Below are 12,007 nucleotides of genomic sequence, written 5' to 3'. Positions count from 1 at the left end.
TGCTAAGGGCTCTCTTTGGCCTATGGGAGAATATCCAAGTCCAAAGAATGACCCCAACAGAGGGCACCTGGGTGACTAAGTTGGTTGAGCCTCTGACTTTGGCTCAGGTCATGATCTCGGGGTCCTGGGATCGAGCCCTGCATCGGGCTCCCTGCTCAGCGGGGAGTCTGCTGCTCCCTCTCCTTCTGCTCCTCCTCCCATTTGTGCTCTTTCTCACTCATTCTCTCTCAAATAAGAAAAATCTTTAAACACACACACACAACTGAAAGGTTATTCTTTTGTCTACTTCTCTAGGGCAGAAAAAGTCTTGGAGACATTTGAAGGACCACCAAGGTGTTAGTGTAGAGAAGGTCAAGCATTCAGGCACATGAGAAGCACTGCTCTACTGGCAGCCAGTCTCCAAAGGCTCATAGGACTTGGATGGAGTGTCTTAACCAGAGGGCAATACTAAAGTAAAGTAGGTTTCTGGTGGCCCACACACGCCTGAGGCCTTGGTGTGCTGAGAGCAAGGACTAAAGCTGGCAGGCAACTGGGGTCTGCATGTGCTCCGACTTGCTGGTGACAGGGATCCTGTCAGGAGCCAGCCTGGACTTGGTAACCCAGGACAGCTGGAAGAAGACCCCCTAGAGGGAGGGTGGACCAAATGCAGCCCAGGGCAGAAGGTCAATAGGAGCAGTGACTTCAGCCAGGACAGAGGCTGTGCCTGTTCCTCCCCAGTCCAGGGTCACTCTGTCCTGCCAGAGGCTCTTAGCAGAAAGCTACAGGTCACCATAGACCAGCAGCTTCTTGTGGGTACTTGCTCCAGAAAAATCCATCGTGGGATGCAGAAAGTGTTTTCTGTAGGCTAGAGAGAGAAAGAGCCCACCCCAATGCTTCTGGGATAGGCAGTGGGGCTTCGACTATGGGATAGGACCCCCGCCTTACTACAGGAGCAGTGGTGGGGATCACCCACCCACCTTCCGTGGCCCTGGTTGCTTATGCCAGACAGCTGTGTTTCCTCCTGTGCTGGCTATAAAAGGAGCACCTTTCTACCCTCTGTAGGTGAGGCCAGAGTTGAGGGAGGAAAGACAGGTATCCCCAGAAGTAGACCCAGAAACCAGGACTGAGAACAAGCCATTTAAGAGGGAGGAGATCCCAGGGAGCACCAGGGCAGGGGAAGGACAGTCGGGGAAAGAAGGGAATGAGCCCAGGGAGGTGTGTGCGTGAGCAGGTGCCTGCTGTGGGCAGTGGGGGCTCAAACCTGGTTGGGACAAGCTCAGAGTTGTCCCATTCAGTGGGGGACAGCCTGGGAAGACTTATTGGTTGAGAGCTGCTCTCGAAGCTGCATTAGCTCCTGGCACCCCGGGCCTGCCCCTCATGCAGGCTGAGCAGATCCCATGGCCAGAGATGCAGGTGTTTGCATACAGGCCTGGGCAGGGCAGGACAGCATCTCCCCAGCACAGGGTACAGATAATGATGAGCTGATAGGGGAACTGTCCTAAACCAGGTACAGCCAGGCTACCGTGAAGCACAGAGAAGGGAACACGCCCCACCCCAGCCACACCATGCAGGTCCTAGGAGCAACAGGCCACTTTTTGTCCCCTGACCTTGACCTGCGATGCTCCTTCCATCTTTCTCACTCTGACCTTCCCTGGCTGACTCCTACTTCCTTGCTATGCCCTCACATGGCCTTTTAGGAAACTTTCTTCCTCTTCTTAAAAGACACAATCCCTAATCAGATCAGGGCCCCACGTCTGACCTCATCTAACCATAATTACCTCCTTCTAGACCCCATCTCCAAATATGGTCACATTGGGAGTGAGGGCTTCAGTGTGTAGGTTTGTAAGGAACACAATTCAGTTCACAGTACATTTCCCCCATGAGTTTGTGACTGGTTCTGGAAGTCAGGGACAGTGTTTTTTTCATTTCTGTTTTCTCATGCCCAGCTCAGTAAATATTTGTTGATGAACTATTCTTTCTGGACGGAAGGAAGAGTGATAACAGTTTGGGGGAGGGCTCCTATTATGGAAGTTGGCTGAGAAGACTGTGTCTCAGCTGGGTATTGAAGGATGAATAGGAGTTTGCTAGGTGGTGCATTCCAGGCAGAGGAAAGAGCCTTTGCAAAGGGTGGTGCTGTGTGTGGGAGGGAGGTGGGAGTTGCCTCTTAAGGAACAGAGGTAAGTGGGAAGGAGGAAGGAAGTCTGTGAAGGTCATCGGTGGCCAGGTGATGCCTGTCAAGGAGTTAGGGAGCAGCCACAGAGGTCCCCCCAGGAAGGTCTCCAGGCAGGGAATGGCATGGGCAAGTGTGTGCTACAGACAGATCGCCATAGGCTCCTGAGCAGAGGATGTGACGTGGCACATAAGCGTTAGAACAGAGATGTTCAGGGAGCAGAGGCAGGAAGAGCTGCCAGCAGGCAGGGCCGCGGAAGGGAGCTCTCAGGAGTGAGGTCCAGCTGAGGAATGCTCCATGGACCTCTGGATTCAGGCAGAAGAAAAGGCAGCCTCTATTCATGAAACCTAACTGGGTAACAGCCTGGCAGCCTCTGGTGGCCACCAGGGTAGCACGGATACCCTCTTCTGTTAAATTTGCAAGAAGGGTGCACGCTAGCCACAGAGGTCCTCCCAGGGGGGCTGTGCTGGGTCCCAGAGCACGCAGCACAGGTGAGCTGCCTCCTCGACACCAGGGTTTCTTCCCCTCTCCCCCCAGAAGCTGGGGGTCGGGGAGGGGGATATAACAACGGGGATGGGAACTAGCTCTGCAATGATCCATCTTTCACTTACATGGTGGATGGGTTTCCACTCTGGGAAATAAGGACCACCCTGGGGAAAACACAGTGTCCAGGTGGGCCCCGGCCTCCTAACCGAATGTTCCAACCACATTCCCAGGGCGCGGAGCACTATTATAAAACCATCAGCCCTCTTGGCTTTACAGGTGCTGGAGGGAAAGAGTAAATCAATAGAAGCCGTGTGCAGAGAGCAGGTGGGCGCGATGAGTCCTGGCACAGGCATGGAGCAGATCTCCTAAAGAGCCTGCGAGGGGCTTGTCTGATGGAACGTCTGAGCAGAACGAAGGTAGAGGGGACTTCCCCTGGGAGGAAGGAGGGCATGTGCAGAAGCTCAAGACTTGCTGCCTAGGGAACCCAAAGAAAGGCTCATGGCTGTAACAAATAGGACAGACACCAGGACCTCATAGGGAGCAGGTGATGAGTGGGGGCCCTGGCTGTTGGCCGGGAATGGCCTGCCAGGGAGCTGCTGCACCTGTCCAGGGAGAGGTGAGGGTGGACTCAGCGTGGTCAGGGTGACCACATGTCCGGGTCTGCCTGGGACAGGCCAGGTGCACACTTGTGTCCCAAGGCCATCGGGGGAAGAGTGCTACCTTCCACTCTGGGAACAATCCCATGACTGTGTCTGCGGAGCAGGAGAAATGCCGGGGGACGTCTGCAGTGGAACCAGGGCCTCTGGTGGGTGGTCCTGGGGGCTGAGGGGAGCACACCCATTTCTGACTTCCATAACGGAGGGGGGAGGGTACATTGTGTCATTTACCAAGATGGGCAGGTGGCACATGTGGACCGGCTTTTGAGGGGAACACTCGAAGTTCACAAGAGTCATTACACTCATTGTAATGAGATTAGAGAGGGCTGCAGTCCGAATGTCTGTATCCCCCAGATTTGTATGTGGAAGCTTGACCCCCTGTGCGATGGGGCCTCAGGGAGGTGATCAGGCCATGAGGGTGGGGCCCTCACGATGGGACGGTGCCCTCGTAGGAGAAGAGTTGCATAAAACGCATGATCTGTGTCCACCAAGTGCGGACACGGTAAGAGGCAGCCGTCTGCCAGCCAGGGAGGGGCTGTCACTAGAACCCAATCACCCCGGCACCTCCACCTTGGACTCTTCTGGACCCCGCAACTATGAAAAATCAGTGCTTGTGGTTTAAGCCACCCTTTTTGTTATTGTAGTCTGAGCAGACTAAAACAGAGAGATTAGGAGACATTTAATCTCAGAACAGCATGGGTGGCTGTGGTGGGCAGACCTGCCAGGCCCTCCCACGTGGGAGCCCTACCTGCATTTCTTCCTTTCCTTAGCCCTGTGGTCCAAGCCATAGCCAGCTACAGAAGTTTCCAGAACCTAGGACGCTGCCTCCAGCTCATTGTGTCTGCTCCTGCTGTTCCCTCAGCCTGGAATGCTCTTTCCTTCATTGGTCGCTGGGAATGCTTCCTCAATTGTCAAGGCTTAGTTTGGGCAGCACCTTCTCAAAAAGCGTCTCCTGACCTCTGGGGTGTATCTGGGGCCTCCCCAGGGGAGTCAGTCTTGTTGTCTTTGTTTGCTTGTTGGTCTCCCCAGCAGGGGCAGGGATCAGGTCCCATGCCCCTCTGGACCACCAGTGCATGGTGCTGACTGGGAAGTGCTCCCAAATTGCCACCTCCTGAGAGGGGGGTGTCTTATGGTGTCCCCATGCAATGGGGATCCCACTCGTAGAACCCTGCCCCTTCCACAGACACTCTCCCCAGGCTCCCTCAGCAGAAGGGGCCCATGCCCTGAGAAATGACACACGCCTGGGAGAAATGGTTTTCACCTTCACAAGTTAGGATACACCGTCCTTTATTTTTCCAAGGCTCCCCTGGGAGCTGACATAACATTGCACTAATGAGAAAACGGGGGTTTCCAGTTGCTCGGGCTCAGGCTGCTAAATGGAGGGAAGTGCGTCAGGTGCTAGAAACTCGCCTCCCTGGCTGAGCCGGGCTGGTGGGAAGCCGATGCGCAACAGGGTGTGTGGTGAGGCTGGAAGGATCTGAGTAACGCTGACTCACAGACAGGACCTCCAGGACATACAGAGGGACACAGCTACACAGAAGACAGGGAAACAGACTTTGGTGACACCTTCCTAGTGTTTCATATGCCTCTGAACTCACTGTACAAGCGTCCTGTGACAGGCAGCACACCCTGTCATCTCCTAATTACAGACACAGACACCTTTCAGTGGGGGGTCCGGCCAAGCCTTCTGCTGCAGGACTGCCTGCTGACCTTGGAGGCCAGAAGAGGGTGGCTCTCCCTCCTCCCTCCCCAGCGGCCAGGTGCCTGTCTCAGGACCACGCACACAAGAAGACACTTTACCCCCAGGGGGTGGGGGGTCATGTTTCACTGCGGGGGGGGGGGGGGAGGCAGGCACCACACAGGCCACATCACAAAAGGGCAGATCAAGAGCTATGTTGGGTAGTTGGGTATTATTCGGCTGGGTGCATGGAAATCCTTTGTTCCAGGGCTTTGGCCATCAGAAGAGGATGTTTTGTCTCCAAGACGTGGAGAGTGACAGCGAGGCAGACCGTGGTGGCTACACTTCACACATACTTACAAACAGCATCACATGGCCAAGGGCTGCCCTTAAGGGCACCCGTGTGACAGGTGAAAAAGAAAAAAAAAAGATGAAAAGAACACCAACAAGGAGCCCTAGGTGTTAGGAGCACACCAAAAAGCAAAACCACACAGATCCAAACAGTGGAGAATAAGGCTGGAGGCGCTCCCCTTCCGTGGGACCGTAAAATGGAACTCTATATATGTCGTCTTATGTTTAAGTAGGCTATGCTCTTTAATAAAATAAAAACTTCTGTGTTACTTTAAAGATATCATTTAGGCATCTAGGGGATGATTTGGAAGAAAAATGCAGTGCACGGAGGGCCCTGGCAGACAGTACCCTGTCAGGTTGACGTTTGTCCCTAAAACCAGACTCCTCACAAGTGGCTGCAAAATATCATGCACCCCACACTTCACTTTGTGCAGCCCTGGGTGCTCTGCAGCACTCTCCCTGGCCTGGCCTGTCTGTGTGCAAGGCTGGGCCTCCCCGGGGCTGAGCAAGGGGTGGGGGGTGAGCAGGCCCCAGGAGCCATCTGCCCACCCACCCATGATTGTGTCAGCATCTGTCATCGACAAACCTCCTCAAATCCCAAGTCTCAGGTACCTCTGTGCCCCCAGGGCTTAGTGCAGGGGTTGGGGCACTGCACGGGGGTCGGGAGGGTGGGCTGCATGGTCAGGGAAATGTTCCTTGATTTCCTGGGACAGCTACTTTGCAGCATCTCCCTGATGCCAAGCAACAGCGGGGAAGGAGCAGTGCAAAGCAAGGCGTCCGGACTCTGAACTAGGGGCAGGAGCATTCCTGGCAGAAACAGTGGTTGCACCTACTCTGGGACCCCCTCCTACCCCAGCCTCCAGCCCAGCCCTCTCCAGGGGCCCACTGCCCGCCCCTCACGGACACAGAGAAGCCAGAGCCAGGTGCAAGAGGAAGGGTTTTCGTGGTTCTCGTCAGGTGTCCCGTGCTCTGCCGCTGGCACGCGTGTGGTCAGGCACCCTGGCGGCCGTCAAAACAACAGGGCTTTCTTCTTGAGGTCATTCCTCTTCCAGAGGGCCAGGCGGTCAAACTCTTCCATGCTCATCCCAAACACTTCCTGGAACTCCTCGGGCGACAGGTGCCTCTGCAAACAAACAGGAAAATCCAGAGAGGAGCAGTTAGCAATTCTGCAATGTGCGCTGCCTGGCCAGCTCTGTGCTGCTGGGCTGTTCAGAGGCAGGGTCAGCATCAAGGATGCAGCGGGCTCCCCACTGCGTGCCTGGGGCCTTCTTGTTCCCTACGTTCCCTCTGCATCCTCACTGTTCCACTCTGCAGCGCATATAACCAAACCTAAAGAGAAAGACATGGTTAGGGACCCGACTGCCCGGGACTCTAACAGGTACTTGCACACCCACGTTCACAGCAGCATTATTCAGTGGCCAAAACATGGAAACAACCCAACTGCCCATTGAAGTGCAAATGCATGAACAAAACGGGGTCTGTGCACAGAGTGGCGTGTTGTCCAGCCACAGTAGTCAAGTCCTGATGCACACAGCAGCACAGGTAAGACGTACAGGAGGCCAAGCGAAAGAGACCACATGCCAAAGGCCACACAGCAGGTGGTTCTGTTTCTGCAAAGCATCCAGAACAGGCAAATCCATAGAGACCGGGAACAAATGACCAGCTGTCAGGGACTGCTTAATGGGATGGCATTTCCTTTTGAGGGGATGAAAATGTTCCAGAACTAGATCGAGATGGTGGTTGCACAGCAGTGTGAATATGCTACATGCCGGGGACGACTAAACTTTAAATGGTGAACGTGGTGAACTTTAGGGAAAACTTACAATCAAAGAAAATAGCTCTTGCCCCCCCAAATTTGATCTCCTTGACTTTAAAACAAACGTATTTATACTCAAGCCTGTGATGGTCCAGAGAAAAATGGATGTGAAGACATTGGGTGAGGACGATGGAAATCATTGACATCGATCATTACCACACGTACCTTCACGAAAATGTGGCAGGCACTGGGTTTTGGAGACCAGTGGCCAGCATGATACAGAGTAGGGAAGGCAGGACACCCCTCAGCCTTGTGTGAGTCACAAAAGGCCCTCCTAGTTGAATCTGGGCCCAGAGTTCTCAGCGCGTGTGTTCTAGCACACACAAACACAAATGCACACAGACACACAGACACACAAACAGAAGCACCCCATCAAGCAAGTCTCTGCCAGGATGAGGCCAGCTGCCTGCTGCTATCTTGAGCTTGCAAACAGAAGAGATCCTGGTGCTTGCCAGAAAGGAACCATTTGCATGGCGTGGGAACCCACGGCTGGTCCACAGAGACACAGAATTTTCATCAGACAACAGCACCCTATTACTAGGTACCAATCACAACCTGTCCAATAACTGTGGGGCAATCAAGATTGAAGAAGGAAGGGTAAGAGGAAGACTGTTCCTCCTGCTCTCAGCACTGAGTGGCTGCATGGACAGGCCAGGGACATAGGCCCCTGGGGGTGTTAACAGACATGCAGGTGATCCAGGGATGGTCCAGAGCCCAAAGCTGGTGCTGGGGCAGACACCTTCATCGTGCTTTCTCAGTGGGTATGTATGGGGAGAACCAGAAAAGTGCCCAAAGGTGGTCCTGCAGAGTGGGCAGGGGTCCCCATGGTGAGCTGTTCAAGGGCCCTCAGGTGTAGCCAGGTTGAGGATCCGAAGGAGGGAGACGAGGGGAGAGGGGTGGCACCCTAGGGGCGGGGAGGGCAGCGCCAAGGGGCGACTATGCCCCCAATGCCTGGGGTCCCCCACCCAGCCAGGGTGAGGGAGACAGTGGCAGCTTGGAGGCCTGTCAGAGGAGCCTGGGGGCACTTGGGGAGCCGTTGAGCCCTGGCACTGTAGGTGCCACACACCTCACCTTCACTCTCAGAACAAAGATGCCCCGAGAATAGAGTCAGAAAAGCTGCACAGAGCCCAGGTTCTGTGGCCATGGAAACACCCACCCTCAGGACTTTACACAGGGGACAGGTGGCAGAGTGGTGGCAGGAGAGAGGAGTTGTCATGGAGCTTGCCCATAGGCCATTGGTCCCCAGGGCCTGAACATAGCTGGGCTGCAAGAGGCAGCCGACCCTTCTCTGGGAGGGAGGCCAGCCCAGGCCCCTGAAGAGATGCAAGGCTGGCTCTCTCCTTTTAGGCTCCTTGTGGGGGCAACAGAACCCTGCCCAGGTCTGGGCTGGGAAGAGCCTGAGGTGAGTGTTCATAACCCTGGTGATGCGGTCCTGCATTCCTGCTGCATACAGGAGCCCACTCCCGGGCAGGGAAGGCAGGGTGCAATCAGGAGAGAGCGGGAGGTTGCTACATGGGGCCCAGCTCAGTTCCCAGCCCCATAGGCCTTGGCAATGACCTAGGGCGCTTGTGAGAGATGACGATGCTGGGCCCCTGGAAACCCACCAGGGTAGGCTTGGTGGTGCGGGGCCCAGGTGCCTGTATTTGTCACACGCCTCCCAGGGTGGGTGATGGTAGCTGGGTTTGGGAATGCTTGAGGTAAGGGGAAGTCCTAGAGTCTTGCAGGGATCCCCCACCTCATCTGCAGAGCGGGAACAGGATTTGGCTGCCTGAGGACGCTGGAGGGCCAGGCAAGGGTCACATGAGGAATGCCTGGCAGGGTACCTGTTCACCGCGCCCCCCTGCTCCCCTCCCTCAGCTCCAGCTGTGTGGTCCCAAGTGTCGGAGCTTGCCTGGATGCGTCTCCACTGCCACCTAGGTGAGTAGGAGCTGAGGGCCCTGCTCAGACTGGCATTCAAGATAAACTTGCTCCAGGTCATGTGGTAGACTCACCCCGTGTCCTGTAGCAGGTGGGACATGTGGGGCACCGCTGACCCCAGCGGCTGGAGCCAGCTTTCTAACCCCAAGCCAACTGCCCTGGCCTTGGCTCCTGAAGACTCCACAGGAGACAAGGCGGCCTGACACCCGCCCCCCCCTCCCCCCGCCCTCGCCACCAAGGTCAGGCACAGAGTAGCTCCTCCCTGAGAGAGCAGGAAGGAAGCCCAGGGTGTGGTGCCTTTGTAGAGGGATGGGTTGGCCTCATCCTGGCACAGCCTCACTCGTGGGGTGCAGTGGGCTCCCCAAGGAGTCCCCCTGGGGAGGCCACTTTTGCAGCATGGCAGGGGCTCTACATGCTTTGCTGGGGGTCTGCTTCCATAGGACCCTCCATGGCAGCATCGTGCAAAGACCTCCGGCCCAGGAGGCAGGCACAGCAGGGTTCCGGTCCCAGCTCTATCCCTGTCCAGCTGTGCTGACTGACCTGGCCTCAGTTATGATTCTGTGAAATGGGAATATGTGCCTTTATCCACTCTTGGAATATCAGCCCCTCCTCACGTGTCCAGGCAACTCCGGTTCACTGCTCAGACTTGGCTCTGGAGCTCGACTCCTGTCCTGACTGCACCCTCACCCCAGGCTCCCAGAGCCTCAGGCCTCTTTCCATGGTATAAAGACTCACGCCACCCCTATTTCAAGCTGCCAACATGATGTCACTGAGGGCAGAGGAGTCCAGTAGCAGACGGCCCTAGAACGTTTCTCCTGTACAGGTGCTCTCACCCTCCAGGGCGTGGATGGTGCTAACTAGTAAAGGAGTTAGGAAGGGCTGAGTTTTGAGTATCTAGTATCTTCTCTTTAAACATATGTCATTGCAAGTTTACTTAATTTCCAGGAGTGGCTGGGTTTAACGACCAGCACACAAAATTCTTGAAAATCTAACAATAGGAGCAGCCCAACACCCGCTGAGTGGCCTCAGCTGCAGTTCTCTCAGTAATGGGCACCCCGGGCAGGGACGGGGACTCCTAAGCCTGGGCCCAGGAACCAGCATGGGGTGCTCGCATGCACCCTAGTGGGCAGAGATTCTCAGCTTTTTCTGGGTCACATTGGTGAGGTGACCCATCCCGGTAGAAACACGTCACTCATACAGTCTTGGCGTCCAGTGTCAGGGAGCTCCGTGGACACCTTGAGGCCCATGTCAGGACCCCGGTTAAGAATGTAAACTCCATAATTCTGCACTGACCGAGGACCACAGGCCAGGCTGGGGTGAGAACCTTCACCACATTTGCTGCCAACCTCACATCCCGAGATTCCCCTTCTCATTTTATGGCCTTAGGAAACCGTGTTCAGAGTGGTCATGTGCCTTGCCCGAGGTCACACAACCAGGAAGCCATAGGGCTGGACCTGGGAGCCTGGAACCAGGCCCTGTGGCTGGAGAGCCCCCTTGGGGTGGTGCTGCCTCTGTTCTAGTAGGGTCAGGTTACCCTGCTGGGACCAGCCTGCCTCTCCTCCAGCCTTTACCCCTGCAGGGCACTTCCAGCAGTCCCTCACTTCTCCACACTCAGCCGTGCCTCTGGGAGGGGCCTGGCTGACCCTCACCCACTCCTTCCACCCAGCCCACTAGGCACTGCTGGGCCCTGTACCAGTGTGGGCTCCCCAGGGTGGGTTAGGGGGTCAGGCCCCAGGCCTGCTCAGCCTGCCTCTCCTGGGCCAGTGAGGGGCCACTTTTCTCTGGAGGACTAGGCTCCATGGTGCAATTCTGCTAGCTCACATGGCTTAGTCTGCAAGAAGGGGGGCCTGCTGCAGAGGTGTCCCATTTAGTGGGGCCCACACTCTGAAGCTTCAGCCCCTTAGTGGGAAGCCTCTGCTAATGACATCATCGTATCATGGCATCATGGTCATCATGACATCACTGTCACAACATCATCGTGGTATCATGACATCATCATCATCACAATACTACCAGCACACTGACATCATTGTCATTATGGCATCATCATCATTATCATGACAACATCATCAACACAACATCACCAGCATGACATCATTGTCATGGCATCATCATCATGACATCATCATCACATCACCAGCACAACGACATCATTGTCATCATGACAACTGCCATTGCCATTGGTGGAATGTTTGTCTGTGCCTGAGTAGTGCTGGAAGCACTCCACACACAGTCACGTGACCTCTCCCAGAGCCTGTGTGGTAGGGAGGGGACACAGGCTATGCCAGGCAGAGTGATGCAGCTGTCAGGTGGTCTCGAGGCCCTGCATCACCATCACATGTCCTTGCCCACCTCTCTCACCACCCTTCTGCCCCGTGGTGAGTTCTAGAACATGTCAGGCTCTATGCCACCCCAGGCGCGCAATGCTCTTTCCCTCACTTCACACAATGGCTCCTCCTCATCCTAGAGGTTCCAGCTCAATGTCCCCTCCTCCAGGGCCCCTCCTGGGTTGCCCTAGCTAATCACTGACCTTGTCACTGCTGACCTCATCTGGCTCCCAGCTCCATGAGGGTGGGCAAGGTGGGGCTGCTGGTGCAGCCTGCTCCCCCACTATCCTCCAGGGACAATCCATGTTGGTCACATGTACCCCTGAATCCAAATCTATGCTCACATGTCCCTGTCATACTGCTTCCCCTCTCCATGCAGTGGGCTTCTACCAGGGTACTCTCCCCTGTGGTTCCCTCCTCCCTCCCCATCCTCCACCCCTACAATCCCTGCCACTTGGCCTGGCCTGGGAGGGCTGCGCATGCTTGGACCTGGGAGCCCCGGAAGTCCTGGTACAGCTCTATCTCTCACACACACCCGCGCCCACTCAGGGGCACACACAGAGCTGTTGCCTTCAGCCTATCAGGTTCTCGCTGGACTGGTTGGATGACTTTCAACAAAGGAGGTAT

General features: G+C 55.6%; 1 protein-coding gene across 14 annotated transcripts in view; it reads right to left on the bottom strand.

Moving 5' to 3' along the window:
- Positions 1-4,551: 4,551 nt before the first annotated feature.
- The window catches only part of ABLIM2 (actin binding LIM protein family member 2), a 141,430-nt gene continuing 133,974 nt past the window's right edge, over positions 4,552-12,007 (bottom strand). For all 14 annotated transcript variants that reach the window (XM_055326106.1, XM_055326104.1, XM_055326105.1 and 11 more), the window contains one exon: positions 4,552-6,443. Coding sequence is in view for 1 of the 14 variants with exons in the window: in XM_055326123.1 (XP_055182098.1) it covers positions 6,330-6,443 (114 nt within the window). In the remaining 13 variants the exon portion in view is untranslated. The remainder of the gene's footprint in view (positions 6,444-12,007) is intronic.

This window comes from Nyctereutes procyonoides, unplaced genomic scaffold (assembly GCF_905146905.1).
Source record: "Nyctereutes procyonoides isolate TBG_1078 unplaced genomic scaffold, NYPRO_anot_genome, whole genome shotgun sequence".
NCBI classification, from domain to species: Eukaryota; Metazoa; Chordata; class Mammalia; order Carnivora; family Canidae; genus Nyctereutes; species Nyctereutes procyonoides.
This window is presented reverse-complemented; position numbering and strand designations above follow the sequence as displayed.